Source organism: Osmia lignaria, chromosome 10 (genome assembly GCF_051020975.1).
Source record: "Osmia lignaria lignaria isolate PbOS001 chromosome 10, iyOsmLign1, whole genome shotgun sequence".
Taxonomy (NCBI): domain Eukaryota; kingdom Metazoa; phylum Arthropoda; class Insecta; order Hymenoptera; family Megachilidae; genus Osmia; species Osmia lignaria.
In genome coordinates, this window is record NC_135041.1 from 12,486,691 (window position 1) to 12,510,400 (window position 23,710).

At 41.6% G+C, this 23,710-nt stretch overlaps 3 protein-coding genes and 1 long non-coding RNA gene across 4 annotated transcripts; 2 read left to right on the top strand and 2 right to left on the bottom strand.

The window, feature by feature from the left end:
• The first annotated feature begins 14,172 nt into the window (after positions 1-14,172).
• Positions 14,173-15,713, top strand: LOC117611577 (uncharacterized). Its single transcript, XM_034339559.2, has 2 exons — positions 14,173-15,385; positions 15,550-15,713. The coding sequence occupies exons 1-2, from the start codon at positions 14,173-14,175 to the stop codon at positions 15,711-15,713; spliced, it is 1,377 nt and encodes a 458-aa protein (XP_034195450.2).
• A 1,523-nt stretch (positions 15,714-17,236) lies between these two features.
• Positions 17,237-18,295, bottom strand: LOC117611581 (uncharacterized). Its single transcript, XM_034339563.2, has 2 exons — positions 17,967-18,295; positions 17,237-17,452 (listed from the first exon to the last, which is right to left on the bottom strand). Exons 1-2 carry the CDS (start codon positions 18,177-18,179, stop codon positions 17,237-17,239), a joined length of 429 nt encoding a protein of 142 aa, XP_034195454.2. The 5' UTR covers positions 18,180-18,295.
• A 131-nt stretch (positions 18,296-18,426) lies between these two features.
• LOC143305760 (uncharacterized) lies at positions 18,427-21,828 on the top strand. The gene is made up of 2 exons (XR_013062917.1): positions 18,427-18,916; positions 18,991-21,828. It is a non-coding gene; the product is annotated as an uncharacterized LOC143305760 (long non-coding RNA).
• Positions 20,904-23,451, bottom strand: Idh3a (isocitrate dehydrogenase [NAD] subunit alpha, mitochondrial). The gene is made up of 6 exons (XM_034339560.2): positions 23,293-23,451; positions 22,875-22,997; positions 22,025-22,197; positions 21,573-21,807; positions 21,224-21,502; positions 20,904-21,143 (listed from the first exon to the last, which is right to left on the bottom strand). Exons 1-6 carry the CDS (start codon positions 23,317-23,319, stop codon positions 20,904-20,906), a joined length of 1,077 nt encoding a protein of 358 aa, XP_034195451.1. The 5' UTR covers positions 23,320-23,451.
• Between the last annotated feature and the right edge of the window lie 259 nt (positions 23,452-23,710).

Here is a 23,710-nt window from a genome sequence, read left to right on the forward strand (position 1 = left end):
CAACCAACGCCCGATCGATCGAACCCTATCGTTTTTCACTACTGATCCAACAAGTATCTTAACTACATCGTATCAGATAATAAATAAAATTACGGAGAGATTTTCGGCTCGCCGAGGGATGCTTTTTTCGCGTCCCGGAACTGATGGCGCGGCTGCGACCAACCCAGCCAGCGAACCCGACTTCCGGTTGACACCGTGACGAGTATAAATCCCGAACGATGCGACGCATTAAACGCGAGGACAATTAAATGGCCCCTTCGTTGCTTCCCGTTCGTAAGTTATCCCCGTAGTTTCCGAACTTGCTCGCGCAAACAACTTTAATTAAACATCTAGCAGCGATCAGGGGTGCGTGTGTGCGTGTCGCAGAAAGGAAGAACCAACCAGAAAGATTGGAAGCGAAAAGAAAAGGGTAGAAAACGGGCGAACAAATGAATGAAAACGACTGAGAAGCAAGTAAAAGGAAAAAGAAGAAGTTTAAAAAAAGAGGGGGTGAACAGGAGAGAAAGAGAGTTAAACGCGAACACTAGCGATATAATCTTGGCTCGATTGTCTTTATAGGACTTGGAATTAAGTGTGTACATGTACGAGTAGATAAACGGTGTCTGTTTCATTTGACCAACAATAACTTCCTTGTCGCAACATGAATTACAAAAAAGATAAATTTTAAGATCTCACCAATGTTTAGATATGATTATCTAAATGAAGCTTAATTTTGGAACAGTATCGACGAATTTTCATCCCTAAACGAGAGGAACGAGAGGTAGGGAAAACGTGCCGTTAGGAAGATTATCGTCAACTCAAGAATCGGGATCCTGTGGAAAAGGTATTGATACGGAAACGAGTATCGACTTTGGTCGTGCACAGGCTCTCACCTTTGCCGGCGGTACGTTCCTTTTAATCTATCCGCGTGGTGGAACGTTCCTCTGCCTCCGGGGGCTTTCGGGATAGGAACGGAGGAAAAAAGATCCGTGCGGAATCGCAGGCGTCGAGTACGTGGAACGCATTACACGATCATCGCGTACGGAAAGCCCAGATCAATTACATAATGGCGCGACTGAAACGGATGCTCTTCAACCACCGCCCCGAGCCCCCTTAGCCTCGGTATCACCCAAAGCCACCCCCCTCACTCCCTGGCGCAGCCCCTTTCGCAAAGTGACTATAGAACAAAGGGTTGAGCCTCTTCTCTGCGGGCGCAGTAATTATTATGCTCTTTGACGATCCCTCTGTCTGTCAACGGTAACGCCACGGAATCGATACTTCTAAAACTTTAATCGTTTCACCGTATGAGTGACATGCATTCGCGGTTTCGTCGCCTGTAAAAATATTTCACCATCTTAGAAGGATCGACGAAAGAATATTCGAAATGTTTCATCGCTCGTTGAACGTGCAATTTCGCGAGTAAAAATTGGACACATCAAAAGCGACGAGGGTTCACCGGAAACTTTATCCTAAACACTCTGTACACATTTTCGCCGCAATTAAGCGAGGAAATTTTGTACTTCGCGCTTTTCACGTTGCTGAGAGTCGGCTCACCGATGATATTATTTTATTTTTAATTTGCGCGGATGTTGAGGCCAGATATCCGCGTTGTCTGTCGCTTTACAACGGGTCACCATTACACGCGAACGAGGTGTATGCATTTTCTTCCACGCAACACTTTCAATGCGACGCGTTCATTGAAATCGTTGGGAGAAAACGGGTGAATCGATACCGTTGTATCAGCATAATGGGACTGGCTGGTTTGAGAAAATAAATTTCTTTCCTTTCTACTCTCTGTTTGTGTAACGCGGACGTAGCCGCGGAAGATCGTGAAGAACCGGTAAAGTAGAGCGAACGTTTGCGACCTCGGTGATCCAAGCAATTCATCCGAGTTAATTGGGTGTTCGCGTTCGGGGAAAAATTCCAACGTCGTCGCACGGATTAAAAACAATGTTTTGAAGCGTGTCTGCGATTGCACGTGGATTACTGGCATTCTCGATGAGGACGGAATTCGTTTCTTTTCAACTTTGCTCCATTTCATGCGCTAATAGGTTCGCGGTGTTTCCTGTTACACGATGCCTCATTTACAGACTGGAGTCGCTTAAAAACCGAGCTTTGCCGTCGACGGATTTCCTTCTTTTTTCTTTTTTCCACTCTTTTTTCCTTCTTGCTTTATTTCAGAAGCGAAGCGACACGATTATACGAAACGACTAAAGCTTGATATCAAAAGCATTATAGATTCAGACGGGTAGCCAGCGAAGCGGGAGTAAAAATCTGCGATCACCAGTGGAACGATCTCTTTGGAATATCAGAGAGTTAAATCTTTCAGCCTGATTTACTCGACAGGAAGCTGGGATCGCGGTTTACTTGAAATAAAACTACGATACGTAGAGTCTGTACCGGTGTGGACAGAGCCTTAACGTGAGAAACGAGAGGCCAAGTGATCGCATAAACGTATTCGTGTCAAAAGCAGGTCTCCGGTCGAGACCCGAGTTATCCTTTGACCCCACTCTGTCATCTCGAACTTACTTCGTCTCCTCTACGCGTTACGGAACACGTTATTTTCTTCTGCAGACCATTTCCCATTTTATCCTCGGATGTTTCCCGGAAAAATGTTTACCAAATGAAAATATTTCAGTGGATGACATTTGGTTCTTCATATTTTTCATCTTTTTGATCTTTTCTTATAAAAAGTTTCGACATCCAAATGCTTCTAATAATAATCGTCATGTCATGTCTTCCTCGTTCAAAGATAAAAATTTATGATTCCCTCTTTTTAAAACAGAGAATCGTTCAATGAAACGCGGTTACCACATAGAATCCTTTGCTAGCATCCACGTCTATGACTACGAATGGTGCACGTTCTATTTCCACGGAAATTCTGCAACGCGTTGCATCGGTGCACTTTAAAATCCGCGGATGCACATTTCTCGAACACTTCGCACTCGAGGTTCGTCACGATAAAACATCGACTCTGTTGCTCGTTTGCTGTCGCGAAACGAAAATGTTTCCTTCTATTACGGGGGAGCGTCAAGCAATTAAAGGCAGAATCGTCGATCGACCTTTGAAACCTTGTTGAACATTATCGAAACAAGTTATTTATTTTTCCACTGTGATAGGTATTGTTTGAAATACATCAAGTATTTCTTTATAAATGTTAAAAATGTTTTAGTTCTTTCATAAAAAATTCAGATTGACCCCCTTTTATTCTGTAAAATAGAATGCAAATATATTGTTAACACGAAATGGGAATTAATAGTGAGATTCTGAAATACTGAAAAGACAAATACGGATGCGGCGTGTCTCCTGTTCAGCTCGCAAACAACTGTATTGACAATAAGCCTCTGATAAGCGAAGCATTTGCGTGCATGCATACGTTCAATCATTGATGACTGCTACGAAAGCAAACGAATGTAATAACGATTTTACGTAATCATCGGCGAGAATGGAGCGGGATTATTCACTTTGTATGTAGAAAATTGTAATCCCATTATTAGGTTGTGCGTAATAATCATAAGTACTAAATGTCTGATCAATGATCGAATGAACTACTTGTTTCAACTATTCAGTAGTAATCTCTAGCGATAGTCGGACGCTACGGTTCTGCCCTTTTTCCTTGAACTTTTATTCATTTATATTATTAGATAAAATTTCGTTTCATCTCCCATCGAATTCCGTCGGTTCTAATCGACCCAGTAAAATCTTCAAAGAGCATAAACTTTGTACATTAAATGGGGAACTCCCTCGGTTCATTACGGATTGCTTAAGACACGAATTCCATCGGCAAAGGAAATACCGATACACGTTCAATTGGTGTTAATTCGAAATCCGTACCGTCGATTGAGTTAAGTCGCTAAACGAAATATCAACTCGTGTCGGAGGAAAGTCTGAAATTGCTCAACGCTCCCTTTCAACCGAACCGTCTCATTCTTTATCTTTCTATCTCGGTCTTTTTCCCGTGTCTGTACCGTGTACGACCCCACAACATTCACCCAAGTCTGATCCAATAGTACCCGTACGACTGTAGAGACGATTATCCCCGAAAACGTCGCGTACGTCGGACGCGTGTGTAACCAGCCCCGGTATACTTTGGCACACACCTATACAGGGTGTCCCATGCATCTGGGCCAAGATATAACTCTTAAACGATGGGAGAAAGAAAAAAGTTTCCTGGGACAAAATTAAATTGTGTTGAATGATTCTGAAAATGAAGGCGTTTCAGTGATTTTAAGGTCATCTACTGAATTTTTTTTTAGGGGAGTCGAGTCGATTCTTTAGAATATTCTGGGCAAAAGTGTATTAAAATATAAGTTTAAAAATAAGGTAAAATGTTTGAAATATACTTTCGTTTAGTTTTAACTTGTCCCAGTTGCATGGGACATCCTGTATACGTACAGTGGGATCGCGTGTTTCTCGCGGGCAAAGCAAAGCAGAGCAAAGCAGAGCGGAGCGGAGGAGAGAGCAGAGAGATCCGTAGGTGGATGTGCATCCGGCAACCTGCTGACAACAAGGCCCGAATACAACGAGCCAGTCGGCAGTAGAAATTTACGTGCACGTATCGACGCTCCTCATATACGTACGTTCATCCACGTAACATATGTACGCATGGGTCGCGTTAAGTGTAGCGTAGCTCTGTGATTCTCACCCGGTACCCAGAGCTCGCTTCTCCCACCCTCACCCTCACTCATCCTCGCGGCGCAGCACTCGGCTCACCCTCACCCTGCCCGCAGCCTCCATCGTCACCGAGCCACCCTCTCACCCTGGTCCCTTTCCTCTTCGAACCACCCCGCCCGTCGCCGCTGTCACCAGGCTGGCAGTCGCATCGTATCGCAAACAAAAGACGAGCGAGCGCGCGCCACTCATCGCTCGCGCTCGATGCGACAGCGAGTGACGTCCCTCCGCTTCCTCCTCTCCTTCCTTCCTTCCTTCTCATCCCCCCCCCGCCCCTCTCCGACCACCCTTACCCAGCCCATCGTATCGCTGCTTTCCTCGGACCAGTGTACCGATGCTTTTCTCTTTCACTCTTGCACTCTTACCCCGTTTCTCTCATTCTTCCTATATATCTTCGTCTATCATCCCTCTTTATCTATCACCTTTCTCCTCTGTATAAGCTTACTCGTTTCAGCCCTTTTCACTCATCACCGTCTTTCTCTTTTTCACTAATACTTTTTATCTTTCTCCAGAATCCGGTATAGAAAAAGAGAGAGAGAGAGATAGGAAAACTACCCTTCCCTACGTTCTACCTTCCAGCCGGTTTCTGTTGTCACCCCTTCTCCTTTTTACTCCACCTCCCACGGTTCGAGCACATCTCTTCTCTGACTCTCGCTGCTCTACGATTTCTGCCGGCCTCTTCACTCCCACCCAACCAGACCACCCTCTCGTTGTGTACTCTCTTCATCTTCCATCGTATCTCTCTTCGTATTTCCCTTGGTCTCTCTTTCACCGCGTTGCGCCTCTCTCCGACCCTTGCCCCCTACCCCTTGCTTTTCCTCGATTCTCCCTTTCGCCCCCGAAACCTAAACCACCATCGCCGTAGTGGTACACCGACACAGATATAGAGTCAGCCGTACCGGCAGAGCTATCTGTTGTTATCACCAGTTATTTGCATCCCTTCGTAGTCGGTGGGGTGGTTGCTGCTGCTGCTACTGCTGCCTGCTGCGAGCAGGAGGATACGTTCGCACGATGATGGGGTGGCGAACGGGGGAGGACAAGAGGGTGGTAACAGGGAGACGGACACACAGGGGGCTGACAGTGGGGGAGGGGTCTTGAAATTCTCCGGAGCTTTACTTCCCGGGAATATTACACGCCCCGCCGTGAGCTCCCGCCGATTCCAGTGATTCCTCATCTTTCGCCCTTTTCCTAACCGTTTTCGTTCTTACGCGAAAGCAGATGCGCAACAACGCGCCCGTATTTATGCCCTTCTCAGTTAGATGAATTTCGATTTGATGGAACCGTCGGCCGTGTTTCGAATTTAAACGGCTACCAACCCCCACTTCCGCCGCGCTTCTTTCATCATACGTTTTTTTCTTCCTCGTCGCGTTGGGAAATTGTTTCGAATTCGAGACACGTTCCGTCGATGTACGAATACCTTTTAACGTGGTCTCGAAACGTAATTGATGGAATTATTTACTTCTCGATAAAAGAAACGGAAATATACTCAAGGGTCAGGAATTAAACATTCATGACACCGATATCGATTAACGTCAATGTGTCAGTCGTGATTCAGACCCCCATGTCCGTTCCTAACAAACGGATTAATTCGCAGGCCACGTTCGTTATAAGATTACCAGTGCGTAAGTACCTCGGTGAAGCACCCTTAGCCTCTGACAGAGGGGCGCGTTAACGTCGTGTCGGTTCCCCTTCTCCAAAGACATCCACCCCCAACACCGACCACAATTTTCGCGTGTCGTACAGAAGAAGAAGAACAAGAGCTGCGCACAATTTGAATGTTACCGTATTGTCGTGATGCGAAGTGCACGAATATCCTCGGTGACGACGGTTCGTTGTCGTCCGTAGAAAGGTATCCCCAGTCGACGGAAAGGGACGATGCCTGAAAAAAAAAAACGAAAGAAATAAAAGCTGAGACAGAGGAACGAGTGAAAGAATATAAAGGAGAAAAAAAGAAAGCAGAAGAAAAAAAAATGAAAACAGAAGGGAGAGAGAGAAAGAGAGATCGCGGAAGAACACCGACGAATCAACGGTGTTTAAAATTCCCGTGAGGCTTCGCGGTTTCGCGCTTCGGGAAAAAGAGGTGGGAAAAGAGAAGAACGGGGTTGGTGGGGATCGAGGTTGAAGGGGTTGCTGGAAAGGCGGTGGAAGACCAAGAGGAACCGTGGGAGAAGGGGTTGAGCGTTCGGAGTCGACAGATTGCCGAGGGGACAAATAAGAGTGTATCCAGTCGCCAAACGCGACGAGGCGAATTTCGGGTAAATTGTTTCCCCCGTACCTCCCTCTCCTTCCTCTTTTCACCCTGCCTCTTCGGATTCTCTCGCCATCGCCCAGAGGAGATTCACTGGTGTCGTGGAAGCGACGATTTAAATTTCGGGTACTTGCCCGCAAGCCGAAGCACCCTTATGGACTCCGAGCTGGCCTTCACCTTTCGCGATTGCTGATCATCGATTTCAAATCGTTATACCATAATCTCCTTACCGATTCTTTTCGAATCCGACTCGATTAAAGATGTATCATTCCTGAAACACTTATCGCACTTTGACGTCATTTTATTACACGATTTATGGAAGTAAAATCCTGACGAGAATGAAATGATTTAAGTATCCATTCGCGAGGTAAAATGTTTCCTCAAAGGACCCTCGCCTTTTAGGAATTCCGAGAATCTATTTAGAATCGTTACGCCTTGACCCAACCTATTGTGTGGCTTGAGGTTCATAGAGGTTGACCTTATTTCTCGTCGATCGCAGAGAGTGCGCTTATTATATGGGAGATAAAACTCGGCCGAATACTTCTTTTTTTTTTATGACTCTGCATTGTACAGTTCCACGCGAACGGAATAATAAGCGAGAGAAAAATATTTTGTTTGTAATTTGAAATAATTTGTAACAATAAAATAACTCTCCGTTCTATTCAGAAAAGGGGAATAAATAAAACTAACAGAAGGAATTAAACGGACTTAAACTTTCTCTCTGGGTATATCGAAGCACAACCGGAAGCATGTCTGGCTTAGGGCGGTATGAGGAGTGCTACGAGTGCTTTCGCACATTACCCCTTCGCAACAGGCCAATTAGCACCGTTTCAGGGTGTGATGTGAACGGTCATCTAACTTCTACATATAGTGGAACCTGTTACCAAGACAATCTCTGCATCAGGCGAAAAGTCGCGATGAATAATAAATGCTTTGTACGTTCAATTAATTTTTCCCAAATCATTTACCCTCTCCTTGTACCTGTGATCATCTATCAAGGTATATTTAATATTTCTAATATCCTAATATTAATAATATCGACTTCCAAATTTGAGCACATAAAATTTAAATAAAAAAGAGGCAATAATTTGACGTTATCTACGTATAAATTTTTACACCAAGAACGGGCTTGTCGAACTAATGCGAAAATTAGGCACGCATAGTGCGTATCTATGCAAGCGTACATGGATCCCTCGCCCATTGAAAGCTACATCGTACACCGTATGTCCCCGTTCGCGGCTTAACAAAACGCGTTCGTTGCGTTCGAGGCAGCGAGGGATCCCTTGAAATCCTTTAAATTCTGAATCGAACCCATCGCACGAAGCCATCGTCATTTATCTGCTCCCGGAATTCGGATCGTCGAAGGAAATTTGTTCGCCCGTCGTTGTATTGTTGGCGACCGAAACGAGCATATCTCTTCTCGTTACTGTTACTCCTTTATATTTTTCATGAAATTCAATTAAAAAACTTGTTTAAAAAATTTCTGTTCCATCGCGTGGATATGAACAGTGATAATTTGAATCGAAGATTATAATAAAAAGGTACCGCTCCGCAATGATTGACCTGTACTACTTACGCGTTCACGCGTCCGCGACCGCGGCCTCCTCGTTCTTAAACCACCACCACTTACCGCAAACGGGAACAACAAGCCCTGTTCGAAGATAAACCCTCGGAAGGTATGCACGTTTCAATTCCAGCGCGCATTAAAGATCGATATTCCAGTACGTTCGCAGATTCTTCCCCGACAGTGTAAACACATCCTCGATACGTTTACACGTTCGTACGAGGTAAAGAGACACGAAGAAGATAGACAGTTGTAGAAAGGAGATAGATACCCTTTTGCCTATATCTGTTTTCCACTTTTTTTTTTTTTTCTTTCATCCCCGTAGCAAGCTACGCTTGTAAGTCCCTCTCTCTCCCTCTTTTTTTAGTGCCGCCCTCTTCTTCTCCTTCTTCTTTTTTTTTTTTTTTTGTTACTTCCTTTGCTCGGTTGTCCTTCTCTCGCCCGCTATCTTCCCGTCCCTTTTCTTTCCATCGTTCCCTCAAAATGTGGCATTCAACAGGGCTTCTACGGTGCTTGCGGTGGTGCGGAATCCGCGCCGGTTTGCCGCGACGCGGGGTGCATCGGGGAAATGATGCGCAGATTGGCCGGATCATCTCAAAAACCACCACCCTCTACCTCCAGCCCTCCTCCTACTACAGTTCGTCCCCCTCTGATTCTCTCGCTCGCACTCCCACCCTTGTCCTATCACTTCTTCCCGTTCCATCTCTCTTCTTCCCTCGTACACTCGGTCGTCGACGGTCGCCAGGGGATGGAATACAACCCCCACTTTCAGCACCGCCGCCGAACAACCACCCTGCCACCGCTGCTTGCCACCGTACCCGACGACGAGTGACTGAGTCCTCCGATTATTATCTCATTTGCTGGCACGAGCAGCACGCGACGCTTGTGTCGCACCGCAGGATCCGTAGATCGCTGCATCTGGATCACCGAACAGGACACACGACCACCACCAACGATCCTTCAACCTGTCGTCGCTTGTGCAGGTGAGTCTAATAGTCGCAAGTATTCACCTGCTTTCCTTTTGATATCATAAATAATTTACACGCGGAGCTGAGGAAAATTGTGAAACTGATGTTACTAATTATCGTCTACCGAAATGTAACTAACTTGGTGTCCAAGAAATAGAAAATAAAAAATGAAAGAAATAAATTTTTTTTTTTTTTTTTGAGCTTACTTAAAATTTCTCCCAGCTCTGTTTACATGGATGCTTCTCTCATTGTTTTTTGGTACAATCTTTCTTCTTTGTTGCACGTGGGGGGTAAGTGCATCGCATCGGATGTGATCCACAAGTTGCAAAGTTGACGCACGATGCATGGAAATCTGTGAAATCGAGAAACTGTGTTAGCAAATTCAGGTGTTTGTTTATCAATTTGATACTTGGAAAATTAAATCGTGAAGTCCACGTGGACAAACGTGTAAGGGTTGTCGATGGGGCTGGTATCGTGGTAAAATCGAAGTGGCAGGAAGCAACAAGCTAGTACAGTATGAAATGTAAATAGACAATGTGAGGAAATTTTTATTAATAATTGCTACTGACACGATACCTGTATGTATATTTATACACGAGAACGTGCAAATGAACAAACCGACCGGTATTTGCGGTAATTACAAAGCGACGTCATAATTCGATGCCAAAATAAATAGAAAGAGTGAATTTGGATAGAGAGGATAGATTGGAAATTAGTATGCAACGGGAGTATGCAGTGAGTATCGCGTATCCAATAGTAATTCATAATGCAATCCTAGATTGATCCTGTTCGCTGCTTTGAACCGTGTGCTTTCCTCGTTATATGACGAACAAAAATCAGCATAAATTGCCAAAAATCAGAACATGTTTTCTTCTACTGCAAATAAACTAAAATTTGTGACGTTAAAATTACAAAAGAAAAATAATGAACATTGTATAGTTTTAAGCCGTTGCTCAGCTTCCCTGAGCTCTCGAAGGCGTTAAAATCACTTAACCCTTTAACCACCACCAAATATTGTTATCATCGTTTAATTACTCACTCAATTGTGTTTCGCATTTTTCGTTAGACGTACGCTCTTTTTACAGACACAAAGAGGACATTCAAATTACACAGAGAGTTGAACCGTAAAAAAAGGGGGGTTCTGCTGCGATTGACATTTTTTCTTCCTCTATGTAAGACGAGATCGTTTCGCGTCGAAAGTCTCCCCGCAATAAAAATGTTTATGTGGACTGTAAAGGGATCGTCGGTTACTTGAAGGGAAAATAAGGACGTATGCCGCGGCACGTAAAGACGAACGAGCTGAATATCTGTCGAGATAAAAAATTAATTCACTTCTCGCTCTGTGAAGGTCTATCGTGCCCCCGATTCTTTTATTGCTGTCGTTAATCGTCGGCCTCCCTTATTTTCCCGCAAAATTCGCGCGGTTAATCCTCGGATGGTTGAATCGAATCTTTGCCGATCTAACGTACGATTTAGAGTTCAAAATTTAATTACAAGAAAATAAATGGAAAAGGAACGCGAGGAATTTAAAGAAATCGAGGAACGACGTAAGCAACGAGAGGGTTGAAGAAAACGGTAAAGCGTACAAAAAGAAGAAATAACGAAGGAAGGAAGAAAATGAGAAATTAAGTCGTCCAAGAGAGGAAGACGAAGGGAAAATCGTTTGAAAGAAAGGGCTAAAGAGGTACCGTGGAATAAAATGGTAGAACAGAGAAAGACGAACGTCCATCGTGGTCCGTTAGGGATGGAAAGAGAGTCGGAGTTGGGGGAAAACGAGAGGAGCAGCAATGCAAATATTCGCGGCGACAGAGATTGAAACAATCCGCCAATTAGAATCGTCGACGTGAACGGGATTATGCAGATTCGCGGTGGGTGCACCGACAAACCAGGAACCGACTGGCAGCTGCCGCACCGTTCGCTTAATTCAATCCACCGAGTTGTCTTATGAATCGTAAACCGTCCTTCCCCGTCGCGTGAAACTGAAACTACGTCGCGTAGTTTTAGCAAACGACGACGACGACGACGACGACGTTTTCCCCGTCGAGAAACGATGCGATCATCCGCGACGACTTTAAAGCGAAATGATAATACGATAACTCGTAAAATTTGGAATTTAAGATAGGGTGCGCGTAATCGTTTCGTCATTGTCTTCGACTGATTTTTGTTAGGGTAAAATTATTTTGGATATTATAAAGATATTAGGTAATTGAGAAATGTGATAAAAATGTTACCACCCTCCTTCGCGGAGGGTAAGATTGAAAGCTAAGAAAAAAAAATGTATCAAATACACTTAGATGGAACATTACGGTGGTTCCCCGTGAAAATATGTTACCATTGACTTTTAGGGGACTAACTCAGCGGGGAATAAATTGTTTCGTCCCTGAGAATCTGAGGTAAATACTCGGCAACTTTAGCCAGCTGCTTCTTTATCGTGTCTGTAATAAAATAAAGAACCGACGCAATGGAACTTCTCACTTTTTGCATAATTGACGTATCCTCGGGAGCTGGCCGTTGAATTATTTTGCTTGGGGTAATGCGATTTAAATACGGGGGACCGAGAGGACGTTGTAACGTTTCCATAAAGTACCGCGAGGGATGTAAATTCCTCCGCGCCTTCTTTACATCTTCCTCGGCGTAAATTTTTATAACTTTGAAAAGGAAAAAAGAAAAACGGTACGATGGACAGAATAAGAGGAAATATTGTACGAAACGTCAGCAACGATTTCACGATTAATGTTCTGGAAATTTAAGATCTCCTTTCTCTGCTGGGTATAATTTAAACTTCCTCGAAACGGCGCATCAGAGATTTTCACGAAGCGGCGGGCTTTAAAATTTCTTGTTTGGGAAAACAAGTCCACGGTGTAAGCGATGGAAATACGTCTCTATTGTCTTTTGACGAAAGCACCGCGAGGGGAAAAAATCGTTTTATCCCTGGGGATTCTTCAGAAAGAGTTCCAGCGTGTATCCGTAAACTCTCCGCGAATCTTTTTCATCCCCTTTTCGTTACAAGGATCAAAATTTTATTTCTTAGATATTCAACTCATCGTTAATTAACTCTTTTGCTTGGTTTAATGTTCTAAGGATTTATTACCTCGTTGTAGCTTTTCAATTTGAAAATAAGCTAAAAGGAAACTTCCGTGCAGCGAGAATCACTCTCTATCAATTTTCACGCGTCTGCTATTTTTCTTCATTTAAATTTGCTGGAAACTTCCTCGGTAAGCTATTGAAAATGTCTCGTCTACAATCTTCCTCGTCCTTTGTCTGGAGAATGTCAGAAAATTCGTTACCTTGCGAGCATCCTTTCTAAAGGATCGTCATTTCCTGGCGGCGCGTAAAGTATCCCTTTAACAAGCAAACGATATTTATTAATACAAGCGGGAATTTATAAAAGCAGCTGTGGTTTCGAAGAAATTCGAAGGATTTTTCACGTTTCGAACTATGGAGATGGCAGGCCGCGAATTATGGCCGCGTCGCGACCAGCCACCAACGACTGGCTCGTATTTATCACGAAGAGTAAAACTGACAGCAGTCCATTTCCTGTTCGTCCTGCCTGTCTGGCTGAACATAATATCTCCTGACGAAACAACGTGGACGCCGTTTGTTTGGGAAACAATGGACCGAAACAATACCCAATCCCTCCTCGGTACGCGGACACGGATACAGACCACCATTCTGATTTCCACGGCCTGTTACACTCTTCTATCGTTCTAGAATCTTTCCAGAACTCCGAAGACTTCGAATTCGCGAGAAGAGAGAGGAAAAAAAAGAACTCTTCTTTCGAGATTCCGTCGCGCGTATTAACGCGTCTCTCCTTCAGTTGCATCCGAGTTGCATCGCGATGCAAGGCTCCCTGATTCTTTCGCGGTAAAGAAAACATCTCTGTCAGAATGTTGGCGACTCGAGAATACTAGAATGAAGACAATAGAACCTCTCTGTGTCGCGGTTCTCCCTTTTTTTCCCAGAGAAATTGCTCGCTTGTATTTTACCCTTTGCCTGCATAAAGGGTGGAAAACGGTTCTTGTATCTTTCTTCGGATTCCTCTTCCTCTATCGACGTTAATGAAAAATGATTTTTTACATTCATCATGATTTTTCGTAAGAACAACCCATCGGTACTCGTCGTTGCAGTTCTGTAACTTTGAAGAGCAGAGCATAATTGCATTTCAGTGGGATTCGAATTCATTGAAGAAATTATAACTATATCAATCACGGGGAACCAGCGGATCTCGGGAACGCTCCCTTACTAATTACTAATTGTTCTCGTAGCGATTGTTCATACAAGACGTGCACCAAGTTTAATTGAAATACCTACGATCGTAGATTCTCATTAACGATTTCTCAGGGATTCCTCGGAAATTCCGTCCTAAGACATTCGAGAGAAACCGAACGTGCACTTGACAGAAATTAGTAATCCTTAATGGATGATGCGATGCAAGCCCGTTCGCTACCGCCTTCTCTCTCCCCGTCGTAGACGGTGTCTGCTTGGTCTTAGACTTAACAACGCCGGATATTCAATTAATTTCGGGAGACAATAGTAGCTCGCTTCCACTCCGACGATTTGTACATACCTACATCTTTTGTACCTACGATTATCACTGCCAGCACGACGTCTATTGTGTAACACAGTTTGAGCTGAAATTTCGTATGAGAATATTAGGAATTTTCTTGAATTTCCAAACAAATTTCTTAACAAATTTAACATTTTACCCTTTACTTCAGTGATCATCCTGAGAAACCTGCACCATGACCACGACCACGGGAGATCCGTCGACCCTGAAGAGTCCAGCCTCGCTTTCCGGCGGCGATTTGGTGTCCCGTCTACTGGCGGCTACTCCTCCATACCTGTACAACGTTCCCCTAACGCCGCACAGCTTCTTCTTCAGCGAAATGCTTCGTTCGTTCGTGCAAGCAAAAACCGAGGCATCCTCGACGAGCAACGTCACAAACGCGCCTCGACGTCGCAAGAGATCCTGGCGGGACGCTCGGGATCGTCCACTGGAGTTAACCACCAAAGAGAGACAGCACCATCATCATCACCATCATCATCATCCTCAACAGCCGCCGCAAGAGAAATACTTCCACTCTCAACAGCAGCAACAGCAACAACCGGAAGCGCGGTTAGAGAGCAGAAGTAAGCAGAGCGACGGCTATGACGCCGAGAGTAAAGTGGGTAACTTCGAGCAGAAACCGAGTTTCGGCGGGGACATCTTGAAGACCCCGGACGAGACCAAGTCAGATTTCTGTAAACAGAGCAAGAATTTCTTCGACGAGCGACCCCGTCACTTCGAGCAAGCACAACCACCGGAAAACATGTTCACCGGTGAATTGCAGAAGGTGAAACCCGAGGAATCGCACTCGAGCGATCGTAAAAATTGCAATTATAACGACAGAAGTACGTACGACGAGCGTACCAAGAGCACGGTCGGCAATCAGGAACTGCCTCTGTTGACGGATCAAAAGAAGCTCGATTTCTCGAGGAACTTTCTACCCGGCCTACCCGGAAGGGGATGCGACATGCTTCCGGCGGTGAAGGGATTCGGTTTGCCCGGCAACGTGACGAATCCAGAGTTTCTCCCCAGTCCACTCTGGTACCCGCCTTATCCGATACCTCAATCCTATCCAGGCATCGATCCGTTGCACTTCTTCATCGACCTTCGCGTGTCCGGACACATCTGGGATCGCAAGCTGAGCGAGAGGCAACTACCCTTCAAAGGGAAACACTGTTCGGCATTCAGCGTGCCTCAATCAAAGGAGTACAACAGCAATAGGCCGTTGAATTTGACCAGAGACGAAGCGAGTACGTCGAGGAGTAGCGAGGATAATCCTCGTGGTACCAATTACATCCTGAGGCAACTGACCAGGACGTACAGGGACATCGGCCAGGCACGGAAAGCGTCCAGGAGCGAGACGTCCATCTCCGGAGAGAGTGAAGACAGTTCCAAGGATGTTGATAACAGTGGGTGTTAATGTTTTCGGTTATCCTTGCATGCTCAGTGTTGTCATTCTTAGTTTTCATTAATTTGTGTTCTCCTATGACGAACGATTAGTTAAATCTCGTTAGTTTACGATATCTGATGGATCAGAGCATTGATCAGGTTAAAATTTTGTTGCAAAACGTAGACGAGAGGTCGCCAAAGCCGGAAGACGCGTCCTCCGCGTCGACGAACACGGAGGAGGAGAGGAAGGATCTTCGAGCGCTGATCGGGTTGGAATTGGTGGTGGATTACGTGAAAGAGCCGAAGGGAGATCCATCGAACGAGCAGACTTCGCAAGTAACCGAATAACTCGTGGAAATCGTACGATTCTCTTTTCTTCTCGACTGTATAAATAGATGTAGCTCCGACACTTACGATCGCATCCTGATTCTTCGTTTCACTACGTCGTTCACGGTAATATAGAAAGCTCTCAACTTATTCGAATCCTTCGGAAACAATCGTCTACTTTATTCTTATTTCTTTCTTCGGTCTTCTTCTACTTCGTTCGATGCGTCAAACATCTGTTCGCATAAACGTAAGCGACTTTAATCGAACAGATTCAATGATATTCTGCTATTAATTAATAATTCTATCTGCTTTTTTATAGCATGAAACTAACGACAATTTTGATATCGCACTGTTCGGTTTTTAATTCGAAGACTCGTCCTATCTTGCACTCGAGAGTCACTTTTTAGCGCGGAGACCAGGAGGATCTTAGAGATCTTTTCCGGACATCCGTTCTGAATTCGACTGTATGTGATATACTCTGTACATATTATAGTAGCGTTCTATTGTATCTATATGTACTAATAGAAAATACATTCGACGTGTATAATAAACGTAATAAAAAGCAATGTGATTCGAGCAAAGTGTTCAAGTCCTTGGATACAGATTCTACGATAAATCGATTCCTCTTTCGTGTGATTAAAAATTCGAAACTTTGATACGCTCGATTGGAGTGTTACTCAAACGATGGAAGAAAATTTCTTTTCCTTGTTCACCGCGCGATTACGAGTCGGTTCGAGTACACAGACTCGAGGTTACGCATCTGCAGTCAGCAAACGAAGGGTTCGAATGCTTTCTGCACTCGAACTCTCCGAAAGGGTGGAAAAGAAAGCAGAAGGGTAGCGTAGTCCGCGTACTTTTTTCACCTTCTCAATGCACCAGCTCGTTATAATCAGGAGGACCCTTCAACAAGTGCACACACGAAATGATCGTCATATTCAGCCGTGCATGGTCACACTTTTATCTATCGCTCTCTCCACGTTATTTCACTAATATACTTCGATCTCTTTCGTTGATCGAGACTACTGTTTCCTCTCTTTCCCCTCTATAATATCGGCACCGCTCTCTTTGACAGAGCACAATTAGGGGAAGCAAGTTCCTGGATAGTAGTTATGTATATACGCGTGGAATGACAAGAGATAGGCGAGTTTTAGGGACGAAGGCAAATCTGACGAGAGATATTGATCTGTCGACTCATTTGCAAAGGCTCGAATGTAAAAGTTCGACGGTCTGTTTGGGAATGATTACACGATCTAGTCTGGTACAACATAATAAATGTTCTACAAATAGGTATTTGATACCAGTTTACGAGGCAATTTAAGCCTTGGTAAGATAACTATTTGCGTGTTTTGTTATGGATTTACTATTATCTTTTGTGTTTGCCGAGCGTGAGATTAGGAGTGGAACAAACGTAGCGGTGTTTCAAAGGAGATATCAATAACTTTGAATTGAACATTTCAGCTGCAATATTTTATGAATATTAACATTAAAATTAGACTATTTCGCTATATTTGTTCCATTGATCTTTTTTCCTTTGACAAAATTATTCAAACGGTGTCATGGTTCGCGATAACACGGAGCTCCAAGATCACTTCACCCTTGTTGTTCCCATCGATTTTCACCGATTTGCGGCTCGACTCCGGTACAACGATGACATTGTCCAATCCCTTAACAGGTGCTTCGACTAATTTGTAGCGCGTGATTGGTAACTCCTCTTTGTTCACCTCGATGAACGGCTTTTCCGGCCCCATGACCGTGTACACCTAATTCGAACATTAATACGTTTATAGTATTATTACAAATATACATAGAGGATTGATATTTGTTCAAAGGAAATTTTGCAATTAACCGATCGCCACTCTTCGTACGGGTTTAATTAATGGTCAACGCGGATGAACAGTTTATTAGCTCCTAATGAGGAAAAATTTATTAACAAGAAATAATTGAATGATGATGTCATTCTGAAGAAAAGAATAAAAAAAATTTGTTTATAAAATGTTTGATAAACTCGTATGGAAATATTACTAAGTAAATACAATCGTAAACGCTCGTTGCAGCCGCAGAAAAACTGAGTATCATAAAAAGTCAGACATTATCAAGCTGCTTATCACTTTTTTTATTGCAACTGTTTGCGCGTGTCTTGGATTGCATAAAGAGTATAATTCATTTTTATTTCTTGCAAGTAATTCACGATAAAGACATTACCATAAATTACATTGATCGTTGTCGATCGAAGCTCGCTAATTGTAAGTGACTCGATAGATTAGATCGACTTACCCTTTTAACAGGACGTATCTTGTTATCAAACTCGTCCGCGTCCCCGGCAGAAAAGTTCAGATCCAAATCTCGCGAAGATTGTTCGTTTGGAATGGGATAAGTTAAGCCTGAATATCGATTCTCATCCAGAGTCGGCAAGTAGTAAACTCGTCCATTGACAGCAACCACGATGATCGCTAGGACGATCAGGAGAAATGTTTGGTTCCTCTTCATTGCGTTCACCTTCGCGCAAATGTACACGGCTTTCAGTGCTATGCTCCGCGAGAGTAGTCGTTCGATCGACGACAAATAAAATAATAAAACGAAACTTTCTTCGTGGCAACTGGCCGACAGATCCGTTAATCCATTGTAAGGCGATTACAGGCTGTTTCATTGGAATGGTTAATTAACGATACAGTCTGTCGATAATGAAACGAATGACGATTTCACCTGAGTCTAAACGTGGACGAAGATTATTACAGAATATTATAATAAAATTATATAAAAAATATTTCCAACTGAATGCTGGCAGAGAACGTGTCGATGCATTGCAACGTGTGTTCAAACATGTATTCAAGACTTATCGCAAATTATAAATTATCTTTTCAAAAAATGATTAGTCAAGTACAATTGCACGATTATCTCCAAATTTATTTGCATTTATCTCTTCGAAATCTAAAGCTTTTCGTTAAATGATCGATGCAAATGAGAGCAGATGAAGCTGTTTCTAAACAGCTTATCCTTGGACAACAGTTGCTAACATTACCATATAAATATCGAGCCAGGAGTATTTTTACATCGAGTACATCATTCTCTCAATCGAAGCAACGATTATGGACTACGCGAAAAATAAATCGGAGAAGTCTAAGCTGGGACGTTGCATTCGGTTAGAGGCACACCGACAGATCTCGATTTATTGTTCGCGTTCGCATTAAAGGCAGAAAACACGGTTTCCACCGGCAAAAGGGGAAGTGAGTGCAGAACGAGTTGGTTGCATGTGCATTATTGGAACGCGACGAGAGATTAAAAACGACTTTTTCCAAAGGATCGGTTCCATTGACCGGGGTGCATTGCGGCAAGTCCTGAATAATGCATGAAATTTGTTCCCCGGAATCGAATCGCTTCTCGTCACCAACGGCACGAGAACAAGAGAGCGGGCATAAATCTAAATAATTTCAACCCTCGAATTTTTATTATTCCTATGACTACGTCGGCCTCCGAGTACGCTGAATATGCATGCCGTCCGCTTGCTTTCCACGCTTCGCCCTCGAGTGTCTACCACCTTTGTGTAACCGCCCGTTGCAATCCGGCGTGATGCATCTTCCACCAGACACACCGTCACCTGTAATCATCGACACGTTTGTTAATTACGCGTTAAACAAGTTGCGTCAACAAACGATTGTCAGAAAACTGGAACCGGTGAGTTTATTTCAGCTGACTTCTTACTTGAGGACAGCGTTCACGATACGAGGCATCGCTGAAACAGTTTTATTGAACTTTTCAATTTCACAAGTACAGATACTTTAATTCGCAAAAAAGAGTTACGTTGAACCTGATAAAAAACAAGAGAAAAAAATTATGTTAGCTATATTGAAATAAAAAACGATACAACATTTCAAGATAGAACTGAGGTATAGATAAATTTTTTTATTTGTTACAAACATCTGAAAAAGGAGAAGAAACATAATGGTGTATCCGGTTATAAAATACATTCCATCGTTCTATATATCACAGGTAAAATTTAATATAAAAAATTTGCAAGAAGTCAGTCATTACTCACTTGAGGAATCTCGATAAATCACAGAAAGAATTAACGAGCAGCGAAGACGACACCGGATCCTTCCTCATCCCTTCCTTCCCCTTCGTCAGTGAAATATAGCTGACAACTTTTCTCATACTTGAGAGTTTTCCTTGAGAAGCATACTCCATTGTGGAGTAAAGGGTGGAGGCAAGGGAAAGTTATGAAGTGGTTGGGGACGAGCGCTATAACATAACACCACAAGAAGGGAAATTATACGGTGTTGATACCGGGGAAGGATCGTAACCATCACCTTTAAATGTTTCTTTTTATGATACACGAATGATTGATTTAAATAATTAATCGTACAATCTTGGCATGTATTTTAATTTATGAATAAACTCATGATTTTTCCATTTCTAATAAACCTAAGTAGAAAAATAAGATACTGTGGATGTATGTAATAATGGACGAATCATTATCTTGTAAAACAAAAAATAATGCATAAAAAACTATGGTATCTCACACTTATTTATGAAGCGTGATTAACCAACAGGCATACAATTTATTATCAAAGTTTCATTGCGTATAGATCATACGGGCATCTATTGGTGATAATATGTACACATTTCTTTAAGGTTGAATAACAAACGACACGTGGAATTTGTCATATTTTATTAATATGTAATACTGCGCAATGTTGATTCCTGAAACTCTTCTTCGAGGTCACGTTTCTTCAACAACTTCATTTATAAGTATTATACAGCGTTCCTAGATTAATTTACATGCCTAATTTTTACAGACTCTATTAGAATCCTTTTAGTTTTTCATAGTAAAGAAGTATGACAAACATACATAAACGTATATTCAGTCAATACACGCGATGAAACTGCGTGTTTTCCATCACAATGAAATCATATTAAATGCTATTACGCATTAACAAATCCACGAAGTTGAGTAACATTTAGTTATATTGTACAATAAGCTAGTGCAAGTACTCGACAAAAATTTTCTAAATCAGTGTGAACAGATGAATAAAACATCTTCCTACATCGAAAACTTTTGCAACTTATTTCGTCAAAGTGCAAGTTTCTTCGGAAGATGTGCACTAAGAATAATTTTAGAAATAATAATTACAGATATTTAAAAACAGCATTTTACCTTATGTGAATCATTTCTACGAGTATTTGGCAGTTTATATTCAATAAACATTATACTATCTACTTCGATATTGCTGAAACCTTTTTGCAGATTTCATTAGTGTATTCACTACATTTTGCTGTTCCTCCAAGATCTCCTGTTAAGTATTTGCCTTCCTTGATAGTATCATAGGCAGCATTTTCGATAATTTTCGCGTGCTGGTTCAATCCCATATATTTAAGCATCATCACAGCAGACAGTAGCAATGCTGTGGGATTTGCTTTATCCTGACCTGCAATATCTGGAGCAGTTCCGTGTACCTAATTTTAAATGAAAATTTTTTATTAATTAACCCCGAATTACTACATTTCATCAAAGATCATAAGCTTTCGGCACGTACAGATTCAAACAGTGCACCATTCAAACCAATATTTCCACTTGGTGTAAGGCCAAGTCCTCCTACCAATCCAGCACACATGTCAGATAAGATATCTCCATATAAGTTGGGCATTACAAGTACATCATACTGACTGGGATCTTGCACCATATTTAAACACACTGTATCTAAATACCTTTCTTCGAATTTAATAGAAGGAAACTTTTGTGCAGCATCCCTACAACACCTCAAGAATAAACCATCTGACATTCTCATTATGTTTGCTTTATGTACAGCAGTCACCTATAAAACAAATGAACAATTATTACGAATATTTTTTCATGATATATTGTGCAATCTCCAAATTATCAACCTTTTTCCTATTGTTATCCTGAGCATACTGGAAGGCAAATTCTGCTACTCTGCTAGAAGCCTCTTCTGTAATTAATTTGATAGACTGTACAACACCTTCTACAATCTCATGTTCTATACCAGAGTACTCTCCCTCTGTGTTTTCTCTAATAGTAACAACATCAACATTGTCATATAGTGTTTTATAACCTTCTAAGGAAAGACAAGGTCGAACATTTGCATATAAATTAAATTCTCTGAAAAAAAAAAAACAATTAGTAACTTGATATGTAATAAAATGGTATCCAAATATTTGGAAGTTTGGTTAAGAAAGAGACTAAATCAGTTCCAAAAATGATATATTTATAATGACATTCATGATTATGTAACTGAAACAATTTAAGATAGTTACATTAAATTTAAGACAATATACTGATATGTGAAATAAATAGATGAAGACAACAGCATACTTACTTCCTTAAGGCAAGATTTAATGATCTATGTCCCTTTCCTATAGGGGTCATTAAAGGTCCTTTTAAACCAATTTTATTTTTGTTAACTGAATCGATAGCAGCTTGTGGTATTCCAAATTTCCCATCTGGCCCTTTTACTGGTGTGACATCTACAGACTCCCATTCTATTGGCACCTGATATTCAATATAATAAATAATATTACAATTATTAATGTGCAACAACTGTTTTAATTAAATTTTATTTAAAAACAAATACATTTGCTTTTATTGATACCATTATATGAAAATACAAAGTATATATACACATAGTTGTAAATATTAAAAGTTGAGTAACAATGTTATGCAATACACCATATATAATTATCATCATTGAAGTTTTTTCATTCATGCTAAAAAGCTGTACAATGTCTTTTGAAAGGTTCAAAAATAATCAATGTAATATCATGTTATATAAATGAAATCAAATTAATCACTACATACATTTAACTAAAAACACATATAATACATTATATGTTTACAAAAAAATATACAAATTAGAAAACATACCTTAGCTACAATAAGAGCAGACTGAATTAGCCTACAATTGGATCAACCTGTATAAGAGTAAGATTAAAATAAACTCCTTAAGGTTAGTAGTAGGACACATAGGGTCACCTTGTAAGATTGTAACCACATGTAACCATAAACTAAACAAACACTTATAATATGACAAGTACTGTGCAAAAATGTAGCAGAAGTGTCAACATGAATACCTATTAATACTTTCCATTCAACTGACATGCATGTTACATAAAAACGTCGGGCATGAAGAAAATCGTTATGTTACAAATTTATGAAAAGAAAAATTTTACCTTGGCAGCATCAAAAATCTTCTGAACAGCAGCTGAAATCTCAGGTCCAATACCATCTCCAGGAATAAGGGTACATTTGTGAACTTTACTACTGTAAAAGCGGACTGAGCCGATTTTCGGAACCTGTTAATAAAATATAGATATAATTAGTAATTATTAAATGATAACATGCAATAAGCAACATGGTATTGTATAAGAAAAGATGGTAAAAGATAATTAGGAAATTTATGTTATATAAAGAAGATAAAATCTATAAATGACACGAGGATAAGAGACAAACCAATAAGATATTACAGTCAAGCAGACGGAAATATAACTAATCAGTACGAAATTCTAACCTTTCCATTTGGGAAAAATTAGGGTTACATGCAGGGCTCAGGTTGTTTTCAGGATTTCCTGATTGACACAAGTTACTTACAGCATTTCGCATCCAGTGAGCTGCCATTCTCTTTATAAATTTTACAATAAAAATACGAATTTCCACCACCTTCAGCTGCGCACGTCAGAAGCACTACCAAAAACGAGAGATGAACAAGCTACACTCGTGATTGGCTCGTGTGAGACGATGTCTTCTGCTATTCGGAAACGGAACATAATGGACATGATACACGACACGACGGGTGGCTCCACATTTGCTGATATTTTCATACGAAATAATTTTAAAAAAACAAGAAGAAAAAATTGGAATCTTAACAATTGATATGAATTCTTAATTTTCTGATAACATCTTTCAGATGCTAAATCATATAAAATACTAAAAATAAGTACTTTTATAATACTTAAAGGATATTAATATTTGATTTCAAATTGAATCTTATACTGAAAGTTGCGATAGA

Bases quoted from the DNA above. Each gene is read 5' to 3' on its own strand.
- LOC117611577 (XM_034339559.2), top strand. From the start codon at position 14,173: ATGACCACGACCACGGGAGATCCGTCGACCCTGAAGAGTCCAGCCTCG. The intron at 15,386-15,549 runs GTGGGTGTTAAT...TGCAAAACGTAG, and splicing joins TTCCAAGGATGTTGATAACA to ACGAGAGGTCGCCAAAGCCG.
- LOC117611581 (XM_034339563.2), bottom strand. From the start codon at position 18,179: ATGAAGAGGAACCAAACATTTCTCCTGATCGTCCTAGCGATCATCGTG. The intron at 17,453-17,966 runs GTAAGTCGATCT...TGTTCGAATTAG, and splicing joins AGATACGTCCTGTTAAAAGG to GTGTACACGGTCATGGGGCC.
- Idh3a (XM_034339560.2), bottom strand. From the start codon at position 23,319: ATGGCAGCTCACTGGATGCGAAATGCT. The intron at 22,998-23,292 runs GTAAGTAACTTG...TTTTATTAACAG, and splicing joins CTCACTGGATGCGAAATGCT to GTTCCGAAAATCGGCTCAGT. The intron at 21,144-21,223 runs GTACGTGCCGAA...ATTTAAAATTAG, and splicing joins ATGGTGCACTGTTTGAATCT to GTACACGGAACTGCTCCAGA.